The sequence below is a fragment of the Panthera pardus genome, unplaced genomic scaffold (genome assembly GCF_024362965.1).
Source record: "Panthera pardus isolate Hobbes unplaced genomic scaffold, ASM2436296v1 HiC_scaffold_20, whole genome shotgun sequence".
Taxonomy (NCBI): Eukaryota; Metazoa; Chordata; class Mammalia; order Carnivora; family Felidae; genus Panthera; species Panthera pardus.
This window is the reverse complement of record NW_026526766.1, coordinates 71,042,614-71,068,618: the sequence shown is the minus strand read 5'-3', so window position 1 is coordinate 71,068,618 and position 26,005 is coordinate 71,042,614. Positions and strand designations below refer to the sequence as shown.

General features: G+C 39.9%; 1 protein-coding gene across 1 annotated transcript in view; it reads left to right on the top strand.

The window, feature by feature from the left end:
- Positions 1-26,005, top strand: part of LPAR1 (lysophosphatidic acid receptor 1) — a 133,323-nt gene that overhangs the window by 55,254 nt on the left and 52,064 nt on the right. The window contains exon 4 of the mRNA XM_053908173.1: positions 20,858-21,605. Coding sequence (XP_053764148.1) covers positions 20,858-21,605 — 748 coding nt within the window. The remainder of the gene's footprint in view (positions 1-20,857; positions 21,606-26,005) is intronic.

Genomic DNA, 26,005 nt, shown 5'->3' with positions numbered 1-26,005 from the left:
AGTAAAGTTTTCTCACTGAGAATCACCAGTGGGAAAAAATAAGTCAAGCACTGGGCTGGATGTACAAGGATCCCCGTAGTCACACTGCCCGGGTTTAAATCTTGGCTCCAACATTTATTGACTGAGCACTTGAGGGTGGAGAAAAGGTATCCACCCTCTTAGTCCCTGCATTTCCTCATCTGCAAAATGAACATAATAATTACAGAGCCAATTTCATAGGATTATTTTAAGGATGAAGTGAGATATGTATAACACTTAGAACAAAATCTAGTACAGAGTGCTCAACACATCTTGGTTAATACTGTTCAGCAAGCTCACAGTGGCTGGCCTGGGGATCCAAGAATAAATAAGATACACAAGGCTTTTGCCTGCGGGTTTTAGAAAATGGAGTGGGACACAGAAAGATGAACAAGAAATTCCAGTGCTGTGTCACAACTGCTATGATGGAAGTATGGCTACTCTAGGAGTGGAAGGGAAGCCTCCAGGAAAGACTTGGAGGACCAGGGGAGGCTTCTGGAAGGAAGACCACCAGGCTAGGAGCTAATGTATCCTGACTTTGACAAGGGAGAAGAAACAGTGTGTGTGAATGTCGAATGTCCCGAGGGAAGAGAGAGAGCGCGCACAGCATTTGGAAGTTAGTTTGGGATAGTTGCACTCTGCTGGGGTGTGAGGTTGTAAGCAGAGATGTGCTAGAGCCTGCTCTGCCGGCGCAGAAGATCTGATTGTTCAATTTTCAGGAATTGTGTGAACCAGTTGACTTCATGCTTGTAACTTGAAATCAGCCAGGGTGGAGTATTTAACCATGGAAATTGGCAAACACAGTCCCTTACTCTTAAGAGCCCATTGTTAGATATTCATCAGCATACTTCTGGTGGTAGAGGAGGTAGATGGGTTAGGTTACAAGGTTGGAGAAGATTCTGCAGGGCCTCTCAAGCTACACGGAGGAATTTGACGTTAATCTTGAAGCCTGTGTAGCTTTGGAGTTTTGGGTCTGGCTTCAAACCCTGACTTTTGACAATTTTGGTAAGTTTATTATTTAGTCTCAAGCAGGGTAGTGAGTCTCATTATTCTTAACATATGTTGGGAACAGTAGCCTCTGATAGTTGGAGGCACCCAAGCCCACTGGGAAGGAGTCAGCTGTCAACTAATAGGTCCCAAGGTGAGGGAGTTTCCTCTTCTGGAGAGATACAGACCATTGTTGGGTCACTTAGTTCCCAAGATCCTCTGGCGAATGATGGGCCTCCTAATTACCTATATGTCAATTCTTCGCATGTAATTTGTGCTGTCAGATTTTCATCCAAGGCTGACTTGCCCTAGCCCCCAAGTCTGTATTGATGTCTACTCTTCCAACATCAAGGTTTCTCCAGGTTCAGAGAAGATAAAAGTAATTTAAATATGGCATCTCTTCAGGCAAGGCGTAATAAGCATTTCACTCCATCAGCTTAGCCTGGTATTGTCTGGCACATCAACTTGCATTCTTTCAGAGTGAATTCAGGGACCTGTGTAAAGATACACCCACATTCAAGTGTGAAAGGCCTGACAACCCTTTTCTGAGGCAAAAACAACAATTAAAAAAAAAAAAACCCTTTGGTTTTGTTTTCCTCTATTCATTTGGTAACAAAGAGAATTTTTCTAATCAAGGCTGCCTAATACTAGATATAAGCTAATTAATATGGACAGATAGCCTGTGATTGTTTCAGACAATAATAGGGAAGAAAGCTTCCATTGTCACCCCCGCTGGGGTTGCTGCTTAGCAAGTGAAAGATAGGCCTTGTGCTTTGAAGTGGGACAAGTTTGTGTTCCCTGCTTTCCTCCCGACTAGACGGTAAGGCGGATTTTTGTTTTCTTCTGTTGAGAAAGCACCTTGTTCTTATGTAGTTAGATAAATACAGAGGCGAAACCAGACTAGCGGCAGCAGGGAGGCTGTGCGTAGCTGATTTATAGCTGTGTTAGTCCAGGCACCGTTAAAGAGTTCCTTACCCAAGGAAAGTTTCAGGGATGAACGGGAACATGTCATCATTAGGTTGAATTAACGTGTTCATGTCCCCCAGATATGGGCGTGGGGTGGAGGTGGGATAGGAAATAAAACAACTTGCCACTGTAAATGGTCTTTTTCTGTTTCTAGAACTCTGTTTAGCATTACTTTAATTGTGCTTCATCCAATTACTGTGGGTAGAGGATGGATGAAGAGTTTTATTTTCCTTTTGAATGGAAGGGTCAGTAGTTCAATCCATGCATGAATGGTTTGGCCTCTCTCAAAGCCAGGACCAGTATTGAGAATTTCAAAGGTATTCAGATCCTACACCTGGGATTCCAGTAAGGGAGGACTGTATGGTATCAGTTATTTATAAGGTATTTCATTCTGCTCTCAATTGTGAAGTGACCTTCTTGTTTTAAGCCCAGGAAACAAAAGCTGTTTTCGTCCGTCCATGTGATTTCCTGTGGCTGTCATGTCAAAGGCATGAATTGGGGTAGATATTCAGTGTCTTAACAGAGTGCTCCTCTAGTTCTGATCCAGCCTTTAGATGTGACACAATGAGGTCTCTACTTAAAGACGTCTCTATTTGTCATCTGGTGGAAGACCAGCATTTTTGAACATCATTACCAATTGGTTCCTCTGACAAAATCCATCATACTTCCAAAGTTTGGTTTTAGAGGTTTACTTCTGGTGTCAGAGACTAGATACTTTTGGATTAAAGCAATTCCATACTTAATGGGTTGCATTTTGGCTTTTTTTGTTTTGTTTTTTAGAACTTTTTATGATGGCAGTTTTCAAACATTCACAAACATAAAAAAGAATAATGTAACGAATACCAATATAGCCATCACCTAGATTCAACAGTTGTTAGTATTTTGCCATACCTGTTTCACTTCCTCCCATTTTGGGGGGAGGAGGAACCGCTGTAAAGCAAATGCATGGCATCGTGTCCTCTCACCTCAACCCTTGTACATCAATATGCATCTCTAAAAATAGTTCATTTATATAGCCATAATACTGTTATCACACTTGACAAAATTTAATTGTTTTCTTAATGTTTATTTTTGAGAGAGCGAGACAGAGCGTGAGCAGGGGAGGGGCAGAGAGAGAGGGAGACACAGAAACAGAAGCAGGCTCCAGGCTCTGAGTTATCAGCACAGAGCCCGACAAGGGGCCCGAACCCATGAACTGTGAGATCACGACCTGAGCTGAAGTCCGTCCGGTGCTTAACCGACTGAGCCACCTAGGACCCCACACACTTAACAAAATTTAAAACAACTGCTTAATATCATTTTATACTCCTCCATATTCAGATTTCCCCAACTGCTTTTCTAAGAAGTAGTTTTGCAGTTATGTTATCTTCTAAAAACATTGGTCAGATCGGTTTTCTTCTCCATAAAACCATTTGGTGACTTTTTAAGATTTAAAAGACAAGCCCATATCCCCCCTTTATTCTCTAAGTCGGAAATAGATTGACCTAGCAACCAGAATGTTTCACCACTGAAGGATAGAAAAATTAGACCCATACCGAAGGTTCCAAAGTAAGAGAATGATTATAATTGTTAAATTATTAGTCACAAATGTAAGGAATTGCAGATACCTTGGTAGTGCTTTCAGACAAAAGTGTGAACAATTTGAGTATGAAGTATGTTTCCAGGGCCACACAACAAAGACATAGTGTGGTCTGGCTTCATCGAACATGGAACTGAGGAAAGAGCATGGGCTTAGATGTAGGTGAATTTTGGCTCAAGTCCCAGGCCTAGGGCATGTTTCAATATAGGTGTCTTTTCCAGTTTTATTTCTTTTAATCTCTAGAATTCAAACTATACTGTGCTCCCAAATGTAAATGGCAGAATATCCATTCGGCATAAGATGGTGCCTTAGATACCTGACATGAAATCATTTCCTTTCTCTCCCTCCCGCCCTCCCATAATTGTTCTAAGAATACTTTACAGGGAGAAGGTGGTTACCTCTGCATATGGTGTGTGTAGATGATGTGCTTATGTTGTATGCCAGAAGATCCATCAAAGGAAAGCCAAGTTAGATAAACAGTCTAAGGAAAACTCCAATGCATTGCCAGGAATAAATGCATGTGTAGATAAACACTGAGATTTCTGACTTACTCTATCTTGAACCATGTTTCTATTAGAGGTAAAATTTGTTCTCGTATTGCAATTTAAATTCATCTATGCTCCCTTTTGTGTTTATAAGCTCAGATAAAGCTTGAGAGGATATTTTATTTCAGAACATGAGGGCACATTGTTTTGGTTTTTTTCAAACTAAGTAAAATAAAGGTGGGGGAAGAGAGATCTAGAGTTAATTAGCTCACACGAGAAGAGGTCATGTGATTTTTATTTAGCCTGAGTCCAGGCGGTGGTGATTGGGAAATGTTTAACAATATACTCATTAAGTTTTTTTTAGATTTTAATTCCAGTATAGTCAACATGCAGCGTTATATTAGTTTCAGGTGTACAATGCAGTGATTTGTCCGTGCTCATCATGACAAATTCTCTCCCTAATCCTCACCACCTATCTCACCCAGCCCCCACCCACCTCCCCTCTGGTAACCATCTGTTTGTTCTCTATAGTTAAGAATCTGTTCCTTGGTCTCTCTCTCTTTCTCTCTCTCTTTTTTCTTTGCTCATTTGTTTCTTAAATTCCACGTGTTACTGAAATCATGTGGTATTCGTCTTTCTCTGACAGCTTTCCTTTAGCATTATACCCTCTAGGTCCATCCATGTCGTTGTGAATGGCAAGGTTTCATTTCTTTTTATGGCTGGATAAAATTTCATTGTATATACACATCACGCCTTCTTTATTCATTCATCTATATGAGGGCACATTTTGAGTTTTCTGCTCATAGAAGAAAATTGTGCAAAGATACCTGGGGTAAACCACAAAGGAGACCTTTCACGTTTGCTTCTTTTTCTTTCTAATAAATTCTTTCTAATTAGTTTAGTCTTTAGTGATTAAAGCTGTCCCTTCATCCTTCAAAAGGGACATGGTATTCTCCCTTTTACTGCCCATTATGGTGCCATTTGCCCATTTTCCTCTTCATGTGCCTAGCTTCTCCAGCTACGTTTCTTTGAACTGTCACTGCAGCTTTTCCATGAATAAACACTAAGATGAGGGCAATGCTCTGGTGTGTTTCCTAGCAGAGGAGAGCATAATCATAGAGTCCAGGCGATTTCTGTCTTTGGAGAACTGTACCTTGCTATATAATAAGACTGTCATTTAAAAAATCAGCCTTCATTTGCTGTGGGTGATGATATTGCCATTTCATAATTGCATAGCAGCACTTAAGAACGGCCCTTAAGTTAAACTTATTTCATAAATGATAATTCCAGGCAGGCACAGGCTGGGAGAAAGTGAAAGTGGATTGTTACTTTTTCTTTAGCATCAGACAAAATGTTTATGAAAGGGTCATGGAATAGATTAGTTCTCGAAAGGCTAGGTTGGCAATATAGTAACTTTCAGAGATTCAGACCCCCTTTGGGAGCAAGAACCTCCACTTTTGCAGGAAGAGAATAGGATATGGTTGAACTAAATAGCCGCCTGATCTCAGAATATGTGCACTTAGATGAACCCCCATCAGCCAGCTTTGGGTGGTTTTGGAGCCTTGAGACCTCAAAAGAAGGTGCATTCATCTGCATTCATCTTTGGGCCCCAACGCTAGGGACTTTGCATGCTCCCAAACTCCGTTTAGCATGACTTTAATTGTAGTTGATCAGGTTACTAAAGAAACCTGGCAAAAACAATGGAGGGGAGGACCCAGAAGAATCCCAGCCCTATGGCTTATGTTCAGGACTTCTCTCTGACATGCTGGATTATATATGAGTGTCCAGTGGGAACTCAGGACTCAGCAGTCATGGTCAGGCCAAGATCCTACCTCTGTGAGCCACGTCAGGATGGAGACTCAGCTCATCAGCCTACTGTCTCTTTCAGGATTAGCTTGGCAAACTAGGGCTGCACAGCTTGCAGATGGGGCTTCAATTCGGTGACAGTGGAGAAAGAAAAGGTGAAAGGAACAAGGTGGCATGATAGGAAATCTGTGAGGATTATAGTTGTAGTTACGCCATGATGTTTAGCTTTCTCAGATGATGTATCTGGAGCATGCGTTCATTGTTTTGAGAACTTTTTTTGCATATTTTCCTTAAAATTAAAAAAAAATAAATCAATACAGTATTAAATGCTGCTGCTTTTTTTGGTTAGACATTTTATTGCTTTTTCTAAACTAGCCACAGAAAAAGAAAGCAGACAAACTCTTTATAAGAATAAAAGAGTACCTAAGTGTAGGTAGTAGAATACAGCAAAGACTTAAATAGGTATGCAGTCCTGTCTTTTAAAAATTAAACACCTGAGGGTTTCCTGGGTGGCTCAGTTGGTTAAGTGTCTGACTCCTGGTTTTGGCTCAGGTCATGATCCCATGGTTCGTGAGTTCAAGCCCCACATCAGCCTCTGCCCTGACAGTGTGGAGCCAGCTTGGAATTCTCTCTTTCACCCTCTCTTTCTCTGCCTCTCTCTCTTTCTCTCAAAAAAAAATAAATAAACTTTAAAAAATTGAGCATTTGATATATATCCATTATATCTCAGTAATGAGAAACAACTGTTAGGTGGAATATTATCCAGAAAAGCTGTATATAAGTGTGTGAAAAGTTATCAAGCACCTAGGAATAATAAGAAAATAGGTGTAAGAGCTCTTTGAGATTGTTTATCAAACTTTAATAGACATTAGAGATGACTTGGGACACCTGGGTGGCTCAGTCGGTTGAGCGTCTGACTCTTGGTTTTGGCTCAGGTTATGATCTCCTAGTTCCTGAGTTTGAGCCCTGCATTGGGCTCTGTGCTGACAGTGAGGAGCCTGCTTAGGATTCTTTCTCTCCCCCTCTCTCTGCCCCTTCCCTGCTCATGCTCTCTCTCACTCAAAAATAAATAAATAAAAACAAAACAAAACAAAGCAAAAGAGATGACTTAAATAGATAAATATCAGTAGATTGTAAGATTCATTGATTTGATGTGAGTTCCCTGCAAATGCATTTTATAGATTGAATGCGATCACAATAAAAATCCTATTTTTTTTGGAAGCCTCACAGGCCAGTTGTAACACTTATATAAAAATACAAAACATGGGGCGCCTGGGTGGCTCAGTCGGTTAAGCGGCCGACTTCAGCTCAGGTCATGATCTCGCGGTCCGTGAGTTCGAGCCCCGCGTCAGGCTCTGTGCTGACAGCTCAGAGCCTGGAGCCTGTTTCAGATTCTGTGTCTCCCTCTCTCTGACCCTCCCCCGTTCATGCTCTGTCTCTCTCTGTCTCAAAAATAAATAAACGTTCAAAAAAAAAATAAAAAAAAATACAAAACATAAAAAAAAACCCCCAAAATGATATAATCTTAAAGGAGAAGAGCTAGGTGGGAAAAGCTGGACTTCCAGGTGTCAGAATTTATTATACAGTTATAATGAATAAGGCAGTGGGTGTTTGTGTAAGGATAGATAAACCATCAGAAGAAATAGACACTAATCTACACACATACCATTATAAAAAAATTGGAACATGGTAATAAGGAAACATTCTGCTGTTAGACAATTTCGATGGGCTAGTGGGAAATAATTTTTCATTTTTTTCATGGATGAATTACTTACTATTTTCATCTGTGAGTTCAAGAAAGGTGTGTTTAAAGGTGGTGGTTGCTTTATGAAAGTCAAGCTCTCTGGGTTACTGAATTTGAAAGTTTCAAGAGAACAGATATTACAAAAACTGAGTAAGAAGTACTCAATCCTTACAAGTAGGTGATGTGTTTCTCTCCCTTTTATAGATGAGGAAACGAAGTCCTGAGAGGGGGGTGTTAGATAACCAGCATTTCAACTCAGGTCTCACAGATTCTAAGGCTTCAGCTCACCTCCTCTGCAAACCTATGATGGTGCTTCCCATACCCCTTGCTGTCTCCCAGGAAACAGGAGTCGCAAGTGAAACACCCTCCCATATTCAGGTTACTCAATAATCACTCCTTGGGCCTGGTATAACCTGGAAGGGTGTTGCTACCCTTCCCTCTCCTTCCTTCCCCTCCGTCTTTTACTGACATCACAGCCAATTGGCTGTGACTCAGAATGAATTAGCTGTTTCGTTGTTGTGGTTGTTTTTTTTTTTTTTTTTTTTTTTATGTTAAGTAGAGACGAGCATAGAGTGGTGTAACACAGTCATATATCTGTTACCTGGCTTTGTGAAATTTGAACACTTTGATGTCATTGCTTCCAAATCTTTTGGTCTTTAATAAATGAAACAAATAATCACAGATAAAGCTGAAGCCCCTTGTAGTCTGCCAAAATATGACTCATTAGGCCTCTTGGCTCAGATCATAAGGTGATATTTGTCATCTCCTTGCATATGTTTGTGGGTATATATACATATGTGGGAAAATATAAACAATATATAGTATTTTTGCAAGTTTTAGGTTTACTTATTTTGAGAGAGAGAGAGAGAGAGAGAGAGTGCTTGTGTGCATGCATGCACGCACACGAGGCCAGGGGAGGGACAGAGAGAGAGGGAGAGAGAATCCCAAGCAGGCTCCACACTCAGCACCGAGCCCAGCAGGGGGCTCGATCTCACAACTGTGAGATCATGGCCAGAGCTAAAATCAAGAGTCACAACTTAACCAACAGAGTCACCCGGGGGCCCCTACTTCTGCAGAGTTTTAACATTCTTAAAAATGGTGTACTGCATTGTACTGAATGAAATGCTTGAGTCCTCAGCATATAGAAAGCTCTACTTTGTTCATTCTCACTGCTTTATAGCATACCTTTCTGTTTATATTGCAATTTACCCGTTTTCCAGTTGACAAATAATTATGTTGCTTCTGACATTTCAGTCATAAGAAATACTCTCTTATAGAAGAGTAGCGATGAAAAGTCTTGGGCATGACTCCTTAGCACATGGGTGAGTTTTTCTAGGCTTAGACTTTCTCAGTCACGTGTATGAATGTGTCCAACTTTAGTGGTTTTTGCCAAATAGTTTTTCAAAGCAGACGTGCTAAATTTTACTCCCACCAACACCGAATGACCATCCTCACCAACTCTTGATATTTTCAGACGTGTTAATTTTTGCCAAGCCAGTGGAGATAAGTTGTATCTGACTGCAGTTTGTGTTTAACTCTCTCTTACTCCCTGGAAGAGTAATCTTTTCGTGTGATTATTGGCCATTAAGTTTCCTCTTCTGTGAATTGCCTATGCTTATCTTTGTCTATTCTGTTACTGCATTCTTTGGCTTTTCCCTTTTGATTTGTAGGAAGTTTTTACATTTCACTGTAAGTCTGTTTTGTGTGCATTGCCAAAATTTCTCCTAGTCTCCAGCTTCTCTTTTCACTAATTATAAAGTTCTGTTGCACAGAAGTCTTAAATTTCTAATTAGTCATTTTGTCAGTGTTTTGACCTTGTTTAGAAAAGTCTATTTATGGGTTACAAATAGATGCCTTATTTTCCTTTCAAAGTCTTAGAGACTTATTTTTTCACATATTATATTTTTTCACGTATTTATATTACCTGAAATTAATTTCTGTGTATATGGCATAGATAGTTTATTTTATTTTTTCATACAGATGAACGGTTACGCCATTTTCTCCATTGATGGGTAAAGCAAGTCTCTAATACCGAGTTTCTGGCGCTCTGTTCCTTTGGTCATTCATGTATTCTGGGGGCAACATCACAATGTCTTAACTACTGTCACTTTCAATAAAATGTGGTATTCTATAGGGCAAAGAACTTCCAAGTTTTCCTGGATATTCAGATTCTTTTATAGTTCCATATCAACGTTTAGGAAACTTGCCAGGCACCATGAAGAACCCTTTGGGATTTTTTTTCATTTTATCGCCCTGAATTAATATATTTATAGTGGGAATATTGGCATCTTAATATCTTTCTTTACCCATAAAATATTGTCTCTGTCTATAGGAACATAGTTGATTCATGTGGCTTGATGTTAACCCAGCAAACTTGCTAAATTCTATTCATACAGTTATCTTTGTATTTTCTGTGTAACGGATTATCTCATTTGTGAAAAACAATAAGGTTTTTCTTTTTCAATTCTTTTTGTTTTTTGTTTTTGTTTTGTTTTTCTTACAGTTTGGCTATGACCACGAGTACATGCTAAAAAGCAGTTGGTAATTTGTTTCATTTGTTTTAAAAAGGAGTACTTCCATCAACTATGACAATTGCCACAGATCTTTTATCAAGTTAAGGAAACTCCCTTCTACTTCTAGATTGCCAAATTATCACAAAGGGGCACTAAAACTTACCAAACACATTTATTCATGTCTATTGAGATGATCATTGGCTTTATTTTCTTACCTTGAATTTGTGTGGTGAATTATATTATTAGAAATTTAAATGCTAGATCATGTTTGCATTCTGGAATAAACCCTGTTTAGTCTTGATATATAAAGCTATATTTGTATATTTTACATTTGTATATAATTGTTATATAATTAGATATTTTAATATAATTACATATAAACATGTATAAATATATAATATGTAATATATTATATAACATATTTAGCTCTCATGTATGTTCCTTAAAAATATTGGCTAATAGCTTTTACTCCTTTTTAAAAATATTTATTTATTTTGAGAGAGAGAGCATGAGTGGGGGAAGGGCAGAGAGAGAGGGAGAGCCCAAAGTAGCGCTCGAATCCACGAACCATGACCTGAGCCGAAATCAAGAGCCAGACGCTTAGTTGACCGAGCTACCCAGGTGCCCCATTAATTTCTTTTATTCTTAATCTCCTTGTTTGTTCTCATAGTTATGGTGACTTCATACAAAGGTAACCAAATAAACTTTGACAATATAAAACCAAAACAATAATATCAAGTAATTTTTGGTAGGTTTGATAAATGGAAGCACAATGCTGAGTGGCGGTAACACGATACATGGGAGCAGAGGCACTGGAGGGAAGGCTTGCATCAAGGGAAGAGGGTCACCTTTAGGCTTAATCAAGAGTGCATGTTCAAATATTAAGAATAAGCATTAAAGAACGGAAATAGAAAGTATGGCTGTTGAAATCTTTGAAGTGGAAAGAGGGAAATACAGAAGCTCCGTCTGTTCAGTTCGGTCTTCCATCTGATGTTCTTGGGTCTAATCCTGCTGTGGACTTTGTCCTGGTTCTCACATGTTATTCCTCCTGTGCCCTTATTCTTCTGGATGATGAGTTTGTCTTGGGTGGGGGCTGCTCTGAGAGAGTGCGACCTGTCTGGCCACACTGAGATCCGGCCCTCGGAGAGGTTTGCTGCTGGCTAGTGCCAGACAATGAGGAGCAGGAAGGGGGAGGGGCTATCCCAAGCTCAGGACCATGGTTTCTGGTCATTTCTCCTTCTGTGGCTTCGCAGACTTGACAGATAGTTGAATTTCAAATCGCAACTGTATGTGATTTATAGGCTTGGGGTCATGACTCCTTTTATCTGTTTCCTAGCCTGGAGCCTAAGCTAAGACAGACAAACTTCCTTGTTTTCCCCAGAGCAATTGGGTAATTTTTTTGTTTTTTTTTTCCTGGTCTACTCTTTTACTGATGTGGAGATCTTGAAGACTTCTAGCTTAGTGATTGTTCTCAATTCTAGCTCACTGCCTCCTACAAAGCTGAGGGCCCATCTTCTTTGGCCCGGTCTCCATAATCTGTCAATGTATTGCCAGGGGGACCTATTGCCTTGGCTTGTGTTTCCCTTTTAACTCAATAATGCATTAAGAAGACTATTACATTTTCCCTATAACCTCTTAATGTTTTAATGATTTTTGTTTTCATTCCCTCCTCTTAGACCAACTCAAATTTTTCTCTGGAATTTTGGTAAGTAAAATGTTTCTCACTTTATCTCTGCCCATTACGAGGGGCTGTAACAGATATAAAGTATTTTCACGGAAGTACAATCTGCTTTCCCTAGTTTCTCTTTACATATGGACACATCTTATTCACATACGTTGTTACTTTAAAAGAAGAAGTAGTATTTTGTCTACCTTTTCAGGTAAACTCAAAAAATCTTGTAGTTGCCATTCTTCAGCTACTCTAAGAACTCTAGCTTTCAAACATTTTCAGCCTCTATCAGCATTGTTTTGTGGCCCATTTTCTATCTCTAGTGGCAGATCATCTCACTTTTTTGTTTGTTTCTAATTTGAGGCTCTAAAAGTGGGTGAGAACAATTTTGCTTAATAGAGACTTAATGGCAGTTAATTCTGTGCTCTTCTCTCTCTCTCTCTCTTTTCTTTTTTCTTTTCTTTTCTTTTTTTTTTTTTTTGGAAGGGGGAAGAAACGTGTAGAAGGTCTGATTATTTTAGATTGAAGAACTTGAATTGCAGGGGTCTAAGAGAGCATCCACACCTTACTTTACGAATAAGAAAACCAACATTCAGAGCAGTTATGGGATTTACTGGAGACCAATTAGCTGGGGAGCATCAGAATCGGGAAGAAGTGTTCACTCCATTGTTGGACTTTAGCAGGAGTGGGAAACCAACTCGGCTTGATTTATATCTTATTACTGGTCATTTATCCAGCATAGATTAAAATCTCTCTTTTAGCATGTCGGTTGCATACATATTCACATTCTTATCTAAATAGTTACTAAATCACATAGGTTTAACCACCAGTCAGTTAGCTTGTGCCAAGTATTCCCTTTTTCACTTGGTCAATGAATATATTGTCTTTCAGGAGATGAGAAATCACACTGGGTGGACTGTGAGAGGCTCTACAGTGGGGGCACCAGGGGTCTGGTACCCTTGTCAGGTGTAGTGTAGGCCAGTGCCCCACCCATACCTGGCCTTCCAGGAATGTCTGTGACTGTGCAAATAATAAATGAAGTGCACAGTGAAAATGAACACCGTATGCACCTCTCTTCAGTGCGGGCTCGGCAGGATTGTTATGACTTCTTTTGAGATCACATGCTAGGGTGAGGTCAACTTCTGAGATTTGGAACATCTGCTCTGCAGAGCTCCAGGAGGCTCCTCCCTCCGCCCCATCATCCTGAGATGTGATTGGTGGATGTGAAAAAGGCATGGATGTGGGCTTCTCTTTTTAGCGGTGAGGACAGTATTTTTGGAATAATCCTGTTTCATTTACATCTTTGTTCCTTGGGCAGTGCAGAATTCTGTAACTTCTCTCATTACAGAGAGATTTCTAATTATGCTGATGAGGAGTTTAGCAGAATAAAGTTTAAAAAAGTCCTGAGTTTTGCCTGATCATATTTTTGTTTCCTCTAAATTTCTTACAATAAGTAGGATAATGATTCAATGAGGTGGTTTTTTCAAAATTTTGAAAATTATTGTTACAACTGTAATGATGTGTCTTGATTCTTTCTTGTGTAGTAAGAGAAAATTAACACATTCTTCTCCCGCATTTCAAGTTCTTATCGATAAAGGGATTTTACTTCCAGAGTAGGTTATTTTTATAAGTATGCTTTCAAGAATTATTGTTATTATTATTACTATTATTTTTTAATGTTTACTTTTGAGAGAGAGAGAGAGACAGAGTGCGAGCAGAGGAGGGGCAGAGAGAGAGGGAGACACAGAATCCTTAGCAGGCTCCAGGCTCTGAGCTGTCAGCACAGAGCCCGACACGGGGTTCGAACCCATAAACTGTGAGATCATGATCTGAGCCGAAGTTGGATGCTTAACTGACTGAGCCACCCAGGCACCCCTAAAGAATTATTTTTGATATTTGCTCTAAGTTTTGGAGCCACATGAAGAGCACTTACTTAGACTCCAGTGTTTTGGAGGGTTTTGATACTTGCTGCCACTGTTTCTGCTCTATTGTGTTTTTTATTTTTACTTTTCTCATGGCTTACTTGCCTTTGTAGTTTTTAGGAAGGAAATGTAGATGTTCTTTGGGACTGCCCACATTTTTGAGACCATTGTATATTATCCTCATATGGGGAACATGAATATAGTTGGCTGTGGAATTTATGGACCTCATTTTCTCCTTGTGATGGAGATTCTGATCGCTTGTGTTCTGTCCTTTGGAATTCTATGGCAGTAGCTTGATGATACCCTGTTCTGTCTCTTTGTTTAGATGTTGATTTGTTTGCTTTTTGTTTATTTTTATTTTTTTGTACTTAAAGATTTTTATCTTTACCCTTGAGATTGCAAAATCTAACCAAGCTGTATCTACATTTTAGTTGTTTTTAATTAGCTCTGTTTTGTAATTTATATAAATGTAAACCAGTAATCTGAGGTCTTTTCTTTTTTTTTTTTTAATGTTTATTTATTTTTGAGACAGAGAGAGACAGAGCATGAACGGGGGAGGGGCAGAGAGAGAGGGAGACACAGAATCAGAACCAGACTCCAGGCTCTGAGCCATCAGCCCAGAGCCCGACGCGGGGCTCGAACTCATGGACTGCGAGATGGTGACCTGAGCTAAAGTTGGCCGCTTAACTGACTGAGCCACCCAGGCGCCCCTGAGGTCTTTTCTTCTTAAGCAGGAACTTAGGTTTCAAGCCATATTACTTCAGCTTTGTCCTAATCTTTCTTGGAGTCCTAGTATAACCACACGTTTCCATCTGTGTGCCCCCTTTCCTTATATTCCTGCCATCCCTCACCTTCTCTGAGCGCTGATGAATTTCTTAAGTATGTCTTCAGCCTGCCATTTCCGTTTTCTGGAATTTTTACACTCCATTTCACTGTTTGAATTGCTGTTTTTAATTCAGAAATTGTTTTCCATCTCTTTGGTGGGCACAATAGTGGTTTTTCAAAGATGTCCGATACTTAGTCTCTGGAACCTGTGAATATGCCTTACTTGGCAAGATGTGATTAAGTTAAGGATTTTAACGTGGGGAGATTTTCTTGGGTTATCTGGGTGGACTCAGTCTGGATGGACCCTTGTGGAATCACAAGGGTCTCTAAATGTGGAAATGAGGTGGGGCCGGGGGAGCTGGTGTTAGAATGAGGTAATGTGAGAAAGACTTGATGAGCTATTGCTGGCTTTGGGGATGGAAGTAGGCCATGAACCAAGGAGTGTGGACAGTCTCCACAAGTTGGAAAAGACAAGAAAAATTCACTCTAGAACCTCTGGAAAGGAACACAGCTCTGCTAACACCTTGATTTTAGCCCAGTGAAGCCCACTTTGGACTTCTGACCTCTAAGACTATAAAATAATAAATTTACATTTAAGCCACTAAACTTAATAATGGTTATTTGTTACAGTAGCAATAGGAACTATTACAATCTCTATGTAGTTTTTGCTGGTTTTTTGTTTGGTGGTTTGTTGTGTTTTTTTCATTTTGGTCTTCATGATGGCTTGTTTTATTTTCAGTGCTGGTACCCTAACAAAGTTCGCTGAGAATACAAATCAGAAATATCCTGTAACTTAATCTTTTTCTTTTTAAACACCCCCCCCCCCCGCCATAAACCTGCTTCAAGGGGAGGTGTTTTCTGTTCTTCAGAATGGTCCTCTCCTTTGCGGTTGCATTTTTGTCTTACCGTATTTGATAATTTTTTGCTGTTTGCTGTGTCATTATAGGCATGACTACCTGAATGGGTTATAGTCCAATCATAGTTAAGTTAGATTCTCCAGAGCTTAGTGTGGGTTTCACCCTAGGTCCCTTCGGTCCTGAAGAAGTAAGAAAGCCTGTGGCCATTACCCTATTGGTGGCTCTGCCAGGGTCTCCTTCACTTATTCTCCAGCCCTGCTTCTGCTTGTAGAGGAAAAGAGAGGGGATTTAATTCTTCTTTCAGTTCAATCCTGTTATACATTCCTCTTTTTCTCAGGTATATTCTGCCTTTTACTACTTTAATCCCAGGCACATTTTATACTGTCTTAGTATTTAGCTGGCAATTTTTATGACATATAAAGTTGTTATCCAGAATTTTCTTAGTGTAGAATTTTAAATCTGAGGTTAACCTTATGCAAAATTTAGCTCAATCTTATTTCACAGATGATAAAATAATCATGTAAGTTATGTTGTTAAAGGTGGTGTGGCTTTAACGATTCAGTTTTTGAAGGATCCGAGATGGCAGAGGATTTGGTCACATGCCATTTGCTAATGCAGCATGTGGGATACGCTAGAGAATATCTGTCAGTTTCACTCTTCTTAACACATCGTGGCTTAAAAAGACAATTTGCGCTTTTTTATGTTTTTATCCTTAGTTTAGTTTTTCTAAGTTGGGAAAAGCAAAGAAGCTGCATGTATCACCAGTTGACTTTGTTAACAGTTGGTGTTCAGAAGTTGGAATGCTGTGAAGTACTATGTGCTTCGTATTTGGTGTAAAAATGTAGGTGTCCAGAAAAAGTAAATGGTTATAGGAGCTAAAGGAAAGAAGGCAGCCTTGCATTTATAGTTAGAATATATTTTTTGTATATTGTATATCCTTTCCAGAAAGGAAAGTTATGAAGTGTAAACATCTCTGGAATTATCTTTAATGGATTAATGCAACCTATATATTTGGCATCTAATCTAATGGTTGGATGCTATACGATAGTGAACACGAAGGTGAGAATCTCTGTTCTGATAGGGTTTATAGCCTAGTAGGAGGAAGAGTTAATTGAGCAATTATTAATATACGGTGTGGTAAGTGCTGTTATGGGATAAATATAGGGAATTGTAGTAGAAAACACCTTGCCTAGACTTGGGAATGGTTAGGGAAGTTGAGTAGAAAGAATAACCTTTCAACTGCACGAAGAATGAAAAAAAGGGAGCCAGGTAAAAATAGAGGGAAGATTGTTTGGGGCCAGTGGAAGTCAAGGTGTGGTCCCTGGACCGGCAACGTCAGTATCGCCTGGGGCCCCACTTCACATCTGCTGAATCAGAAATTTTCAGAATATGCCAGTAGTCTGTATTTTAAAATCCCTCCAATCTGCGTTGTCTCCAATCTGATGTAGAAAACCACTGCTCTGAGAAACGGAGATGAGAGAGAGCACAACACATTACACAGAGCTGAAGCAGAGAGTTGGAAGTCATTAATAGTTTGAGTTGAGGTTGGAGGGCAGGTGAGGCCTGATAAGGTGGTTGAAGAGTTTAGATTTTTATCTTAAGTGCACTTGTAAGCCATTGAAGCATTTTCAGTAGGGAAACAGCTTGGTCAACCTTGTCTTTTAGAAAGATCACTAGAGAGGAGATGGGCACTGGGTAGAAAGAACACTTAGTAAGTAATCCCCTGTAGTAATAATGCTGGTGGCCATGAAGATGGAATAAAGTATGCACATTGAGTAGATGCTTAGGAAGGAGAATATACAAGGTTTGGTTATTAAGTGATGAGAATAAGGGGAGAAGGAATTCCCAGGGTTAGCCCTCAGGCCACTGGGGAGATAATGGTTCTCCAGGCTCTGGAATAGAGAAGATGGCAGTAGCAAGTTGGGGATCATGAAGGAAATTATGACTTTGTGTTTTATTTTGAGCACAGACACTGAGTACTGAGTGCCCTATGGGGTAGTTAGTCAGAGATACCAGTAGGCAATTTGATATTTGGCTAGAGCTTAGGAAAAAAGTATATGTTAAATTTGGGAGTATCGCTGGTATATAAGATAATTGAAATCTTGGGGGACATATTAGAAAACTCAGTGAAAATGTGTTGACTGAGTATATAACCAGTGTAGAAAGATCAATGTTGTGCAGAATGTGGGGAACCCTCAGAAATAACTAAGAAGGACCAGCAATAGAGAAGGATCAAAATCCAGGAGAGTATGATGTCATGAAAGCCAAAGAAAGAATTATCTGAAAAGGGCTTTTCAGCCATGTGTCTAATGCTCTGAAGACAAGACTGGTGTTACTTGGGGAAGTTATATGGAACTAAAGAATTTAATGGAGTGGATTTGATGGAGGGGTTGGGGTAGAAGCCCTACTATAGTTAATTGAGATGTTAGTGAGAAATGAAGTAGTTGGCTATGAAGGAGAAAAAGGACTAAAGCTGCAAGGTCAAATGGGGTCATGACAGACCTGTCTCTTTCTCTCTTTCTCTCTTCTCTCTCTTTCTCTCTTTCTCTCTTTCTCTCTTCTCTCTTCTCTCCTCTCCTCTCCTCTCCTCTCCTCTCCTCTCCTCTCCTCTCCTCTCCTCTCCTCTCCTCTCCTCTATTTTCCCCTCCCCTCCCCTCCCCTCCCCTCCCCTCCCCTGTCCTTCCCTTCCCTTCCCTCCCCTTCCCTCCCCTCCCCTCCCCTCCCCTCCCCTCCCCTCCCCTCCCCTCCCCTCCTCTCCTCTCCTTTCCTTTCCTGGCAGAAACTAAACTTACTTGAATGTAGATAGGAAAGATTAAGGGGAGAGGGAGAGAAGGAGGAGTGAGGGGGAGATACAAGGAGGAGAAAGGAAACAATTTATAGAACAAAGTTCTTGAAATAGTAGGAACACATAACACTTGGATGATAAAAGGTATACTCCTTCCATTGTAACAGAAGGAGAAAGGATGGATTCTTGACTAGGTCTTTTTTTGGTGGGAGAAGGGTGAAGGAGTCCCAGTCTGATGATTTCTGTTTTCCTCCTGTGGCAATTGCTGTGAAAAGAGGGAAGATGGGACTTAAAAGAGAACAGTAGGTGAGCTTAAGTTAGTCACTATGGAGAAAGTAGAGAATAACAGTTAGGGAGAAAAACAGACTTCTTGTGCTACTGAAGTCTCAGATGAGGTTAGACTTACGAATTTATGTCAGAACCAATCTGCCAGATGTGTTGATTTTCTCTAACATTGCTCAGAAGCCTTGCTGTCAGTGTGGAAGTGGCAACCAACTGCACTCATCCAAGACTGGGGTTGCTCCAAGAAATTGTTGTGGAAGTACATCCAGGCAAGTAGATTAAAAGAGAAAGGTCTCTTCTTCCTTCTGAAGTTACACAATTCAAGAAGGGCCGAAAACTGAAGATTTTTTCAAAAGTCACCTAGTGGCAAAGCCTGCTCAGAATGAATTTATGTGAGGCTATTTATAACCTTTATTTATCAAATTTGTATATATTCATGCATTTTACTTTAGAAAATAATGTGTGTGATTATGGAATGATGCTCTAAATTTTGTGTGGATGTTACATCATCTAAGGGTGATCTACTGTGTACCTGTTCTTAAAACCAGACAAATTTTGAATTCTGAAGGCTATCTGACCTCAGAATCTTCAAGAAGGGAATGTGTTCCTGTGTTAGCAATAAAGAGGCTGAAACATACTATGAAATCTAAGCCATATAAAGAAAAAAGGGGAGATGGGGAGGGTAATCCATTAGGGAAAGGTAGGATGCTTAAGGAAATAGATGACTTTGAAGAACTGATGTATTTGGGATCAAATGAGAAAATTGGAAGAATGGGAAGTGTGGTCAGTAATCAAATGTATAATTTATTTCCAAAGGGAGACAGTTCTGAGTGGTCACAAAGTGCAGGGTGTAACCATGGGAATGGGCAGCTGAGTTGTAATGGAATAGAAGGTCATTAGAGATGAGGTCAAGAAACTGAGAGGCAAGAAAATTAGATGAAATAGCCAGAGTACTGGCAAGATTTGGGGTGGAATGGGACACTGCAAGCCAGGTTCTCAGATCTCCAGTGAACGAAACTTTTGGAAGGTACATCAGATACCAAAATGTGTAAGACAAGGTCTTCTTTCCTTTCTTGGACGACAATCTCCTTAAGAAACAGGTGATAAATAACAATACACGTGGTAAGTGTAATGACAGAAACATGATCTAAGAGCTATTAAAGTCTAAATAAGAGGCTTTAAATGTCTGGACAAGTCAGAAGACTAACCATTTAATAAGCATTTCACACTGTTCCAGAATGTTCAGCGTTTGGGAAACATTTATGCGCAACCTGTAGATATTCAGTGGAACATTTGGTCAAAGATGGTGGTTGAAACTGTCGTATTTGCTAAGTCATTTATTAAACGTACAAGATAACAAAAAAGGATGTGAGCTGTCTTAAATAATTTCTGATTCTAGGAGTCTCGGAAAAACTGAAGGCTTCAGGCAAAGTGATTTATTCTTTTTGATGTGTAGTTTTCTCATGTCTCCTTTAGGCTACTTTATCTAATTTTGTTTCAGTAGTTTTATTGACTACCTATATTCTGTTATAAACTTGTTCAGTCCTTTTTTTGGATTCAAGTGAGTATAATTAATAAATGAATATATTCTAATTGATGTTGCAAAATAAGAAAAGACCCAATAAAACATGATCACTTCACATTTTAGAAAAACCTGAAGCACGCTTCACTTTTTGTAGAGCAGTGTCAAAATGTCAACTGCTCTTTGGAGGTTACATCAGGTAACATGTTTCTTATGTGCTCCAAAAAGAAAAACGTCCTCCAACGTCATAGATTGGTTGACAAATGCTATTCTGGGGATAGGGAGTCATGGGGGTAGACAGTGCTGACCACAGGAATGTCGAACAGCAAATGCTGGCTTTGGGCTAAGAAGCTTTGATGCAGAGTGACCTCTTTGAAATGTTGGTGCTGATGGTCTTTGTGGGGACTTGCATTACAAAATGTTTGTTACAGATGGAACATACAATGTGAGAACAGAAATGAAGAATAATAGGGCAATAATACCCTATCTGTAAACCAACTATGTTTATAGATTCCCTAAATAACAGGTCAAAATAGGTTTCACTATGGTAAATATTCCAATTGCAATTCTCTGCAAAGTTTTCATCTGTCTCATGTATTTTAAGCAAGATTTCTGGGCCATGCGGCTTTTCTAGTAGACTTCAATGACATACAGCCACCAAGCACAGACCTTGTCATTTTTTTAACTCCAACTGTCTTTAATCTTGAGGGCAGTAATACAGTGAAAAGCCTTGGGGTTTCAACATAATAATAGAATGTTATGCAGGGTCAGATTTTCAAATTCTTTGCTTTTTTTTTTTTTTTTTTTTTGCCACATTTACCATACTATACGTCTTTAAATTTGGATCTGTGGTTTCTTCTTTCTTTCTTTTTCATCTTTTTTCCCCTTCTCTTTTAGTTCACAGCCATGAATGAACCACAGTGCTTCTACAATGAGTCCATTGCCTTCTTTTATAACCGGAGTGGAAAGTATCTTGCCACAGAATGGAACACAGTCAGCAAGCTGGTGATGGGACTTGGAATCACTGTTTGTATCTTCATAATGTTGGCCAACCTACTGGTCATGGTAGCAATCTATGTCAACCGCCGCTTCCATTTTCCTATTTATTACTTAATGGCTAATCTGGCTGCTGCAGACTTCTTTGCTGGGTTGGCTTACTTCTACCTAATGTTCAACACGGGACCCAATACTCGGAGACTGACTGTCAGCACGTGGCTTCTCCGCCAGGGCCTAATTGACACCAGCCTGACAGCGTCCGTGGCCAACTTACTGGCTATTGCAATTGAGAGGCACATTACGGTTTTCCGCATGCAGCTCCACACACGGATGAGCAACCGGCGGGTAGTGGTGGTGATTGTGGTCATCTGGACTATGGCCATCGTTATGGGCGCTATACCCAGTGTGGGCTGGAACTGCATCTGTGACATTGAGAATTGTTCCAACATGGCGCCCCTCTACAGTGACTCTTACTTAGTCTTCTGGGCCATTTTCAACTTGGTGACCTTTGTCGTAATGGTGGTTCTCTATGCTCATATCTTTGGTTATGTTCGCCAGAGGACTATGAGAATGTCTCGGCATAGTTCTGGACCCCGGCGGAATCGGGATACCATGATGAGTCTTCTGAAGACTGTCGTCATTGTGCTTGGTAAGTTTTGTCTCGACTGTTAAACTTACTGTGTGGATTTTCAGTGTCTTAACATACACCATATTAATTTAGGATAATGGTAGACAACAAATGAGCATCACCAGGTGTGTGTGTATATTCAGGAATTACAAGGGGATGAGGCCCTTTATAGCAAATGTCTGTGGTGAAGTCAGCACACAAGTCTTTTTATAATTACAGAATTGGTGTTAGGGAAATGTCTCAGTGGTGTGCTAAATGATGATGATGTGAAAGGGGCCATGAGTGAGTTTCGCTATCAAATATTGAAAATACCAGCTTTCAAAAGGTTTCCATACAGCCCAAATTATGTTACTTTTGCCTTGTGGTCTTTTAATTATAGGTTTTCAGATAGAAAGTGCTTTTATGTAATATGCATATGCTTTCATGTGTAGTCATTTTTATGAGGCCATTTCTAAATAAGTTATCTTTCACATTCTGTAGTTGTTGCTACATACATGGAGGTAAACGTATCAAGGTTTTATATAGGTTTGCTGCACAAAATGGATTGGAATTAATAGCATTCTATGACCATCTTTGTAAAAACTTATGTTTTATTCATTGATTTTGTTTTTAGTGGTGGAAATTAATTCATATTTCAAGGTGAAGAGCAAGATTTTATTCTTTTATATACACTCAGATAACTTTTGCCTTTATTGTTTTTCTTAGATTTAAACTCATGGTAATGATCAGAGGAGTGTGTTTATTCATTTCTGTACTCAGAAAATAGTTCTGAGCACCTAATAAGTTCCAGGCCATGTGCTGACTCTTGGCACTGTACCCAAGAAGTGGACAGGCATAGGAAATTTCTTCTTCTTCTTTTTTTTAAATGTTTATTTATTTATTTTTGAGAGAGAGAGAGAGAGAGTGCATGCGCACAAGCATGCACAAGCGGGGGAGGGGCAGAGTGAGAAGGAGACACAGAATCCAAAGAAGGCTCCAGGCTCTGAGCTGTCAGTGCAGAGCCTGATGTGGGGCTTGAATCCATGAACTGTGAGATCATGACCTGAGCCAACGTGAGACACTTAACTAAGCCACCCGGGTGCCCCCAGAACATTTCTTTTTTTTTTTTTTTTTAATGTTTATTTATTTTTGAGAGAGAGACAGAGAAAGACAGAGCGTGAGCACAAGAGTGGCAGAGAAAGAGGGAGACACAGAATCCAAAGCAGGCTCCAGGCTCTGAGCTGTCAGCACAGAGCCTGAGGTGGGGCTTGAACCCACAAACTATGAGATCATGACCTGAGTTGAAGTCAGACCCTTAACTGACTGAGCCCCCGAGGCAGGCGCCCCTCAGAACATTTCTTTTTAAGCTTAGAGTACCTGTTTTAAAAGTTCACCCAGTGAGAATTTGTTTAAATAATTACCCTATTGAATTACATTTTCTCCATAGACTACATTCAAACGAATGTGTGATCACAATTTGAAAACCTTTTTAAAAATCTTCAGCATTTCACCTTTTCCCACGGAAATTCAGTGGAAAGTTCCTCTAATGCTCTTGCTTCAATTTGTAAAGCAGATTGAATGAATGTAACTTGGGATTGTGTGGCTTCTCTGAAACTCTGGGAGTTCTATTAATTTTAGTCACTGGAAAGAGGGCCCTAATTATGGCTAAATAAACTAGCATTCTGGTCGATGAACTAGTTCCATCTATTTTGGTGAAAGTGAACGCACCAAGGAGATCATATCTGAGTATCCTGCTTGTGACCCTTTGGTAGACCGGTAAGAACAGAAACAAAACCTTGACATTGCTGACAATGCCCTGCAGACATGCCCTGTTTTAGTTTACCGTGGATGTTATTTTTGTGTGAAATTAAATAACATGAGATATTTTACTTCTGTCTTGATCAAATATTTATTTACTGATGTTCTGCATGTTGGCTGAAACTTCTCATGTGGGTGTACTTTTTCTATTATTATCTCAAGTGCTGCTTATAGGTCATAGAACCGCCGGTAACAAATGACCGCTGAACTTGGACTATGAACCTGCCAAGTTGTGTTTTAATTTTGCCCTTTGTATAATGCCTTGCCCATTCTGGTATGTAGTAAGCTTTAATGATTCATATAGAATTAACTTTTATGCCTCATTGGATTATTTTACAGGTTAAACGAGAGGTTTTTTTTTTTTGAGAGTTTATGGGGCAACAGTTTCAGTGTAGATCTGCCCTAAGTGCCCCTTCTGCCCCACCATGCCAACCCCAAACATGAAAATAACAGAAATAATGTTGCCCTCTGAGGTTTAAACTAGTAGCTTCTACAAAGCTTGAATATGTGTAACTACCTCTGAAATAAATAGCATTATTTCTATAGGTGCATGATGGAAGAAATTTTAGAACATGGAAAACTCCAGGATGATAGCTGAAGAAATTTGGTGAAGCAAGACGTGTATGTGACTGTAATACAGGAAGGAGAAATTAAATAAATGGACTGTAGCCCTTTTGAGAAAAGCAGCGAGAATGAGAGAATGGGTGAGCTGTAGGGGATGGGTGGTTGCAAAGCTTAGAATAGAGAATTCACAGTCCTAAACAGTCAGATGTTTGCCAGGTGACGCCTGATACCATTCATACAATGTATTCCTCTGCTTGAATCCTGTGTAGTCATAACTATTTACATGGAAGGCATGGCTTGGTCTTCTAGACAGATCTAGTCTATTGGAAACTCTTCGTGAATTAGCTTATCGACAGTCAGGCTTTGTGGGTGCACATTTGGTTTTTAACATCTGCCCTTTCTGCCAGATTGCCAGCTTTGTGATGGGGTTGTAATGATGTGTTGTCCGTTTCCTCCACATTACCTGTCCTAGTATCTGGCACAAAGGAGGTGCTTATTAAGGTGCGGATGAATGAATGAATGAATGTGGTACCAAACCAAGTTGTCGAACCTTCAGAACTGAGGACCAGAGAAGGTCAAGGGGGCTTCACTAAGTTAATGCCACTGTATTCAGCTGTGTGGCAGAAGCCAGACCTAGCTACAATCCTGTCCCGTGCCTTCAAATCAAATACCGCAGCCTGGGAAGTGACTGGCCACAGTGGATGCTTAATTAAAAATGTGTTTATTTTACTTGCATTTACTGTGGAGATGATTAAGGTTTAATGACCTGTGTTAAAAACCTTCAGTTTCCATTTCACCATGTCAGAATGACCTCTGGGTTTCAGACCCGTTCAGTTTCCATGATCAACAGAAGGATGTGTTGGTCAGTAAGTCAGACTCTTAGGAGTCAACATAAAATAAAGATCTCTTTGAGATTTATCATAGCAATACCAGTAGCAATTTTTAAGCACCAGATTGCATATAAACGATTTTTTTAAATTTTTTTTTTAACTTTTATTTATTTTATTGAGACAGAGACAGAGCATGAACAGGGGAGGGTCAGAGAGAAAGGGAGACACAGAATCCAAAACAGGCTCCGGGCTCTGAGCTGTCAGCATAGAGCCCGATGCGGGGCTCGAACTCACAAACCGTGAGATCATGACCTGAGCCGAAGTCGGACGCTCAACCGACTGAGCCACCCAGGCGCCCCCGTATAAACTATTTTGAATGAGTACTGGATCTTAACATTTTTATTTGTCAAATACTTATATACCATTAATCATGTACCCAGCACTAGTCTACCTTAGAAATTAGTATTTGTAAAAAAAAAAAACCAAAAACAAAAAAAACCCCAAAAAACCCTGCTGACTCTAAGTACAAGTAAGTATATGTTATATTCCAGAGGTAAAAACTGAGGTACAGAGAAGTTAGGTAATTTGCCCAAGGTCACACAGCTAGTTAAGGACAGGAGCTGGAATACATTTCAGACACTCTGGTTCCAGAGCCTGTGTGTGTGTGTGTGTGTGTGTGTGTGTGTGTGTGTGTGTGTTTACCTCCATACCATCCTGCCTCTCTATAATAAAAACAACTACCAGCACATGCTGTATTTTGTTATAAAGTTCCAACAGCACTGTGCTATTTAATTGAAACATTGTGATCCTGTTTGTTGCCATTGATACTTCCTAGCTATTTGTGTCTTCTTTCCTGAGGAGAAGAAAGCTTTAAGGGAACATTCCTTTCCTCCTTTTGCTTCCTCTAATGATGCTCATGGCTGTCATTTCATTAGATCCTTTCCACTGCTTGGCGTTGGCGTATCGGTAACTGACTGCTTCTGATTGAGGAAGTGTTTTGCTCAGGGTGTTGTTAACTTAAGGGTTCACAGTCCCAGTAAGAAGTCATGTAATCCTTCCCCAGCCTTGAATTCTCCCTACTTGACATTTTACCAAGAATTCCTTTTCAGTGTGTTCCACAGTTGAATCAGACTGGCAGTCAAGAAGTTCTACCTTATTTGACCACAGTCTATCTCGAGTTATAAGTCCTTGCCTTTCTTGCTGTATTCCTTGTGTGGACACTTGTGTGGG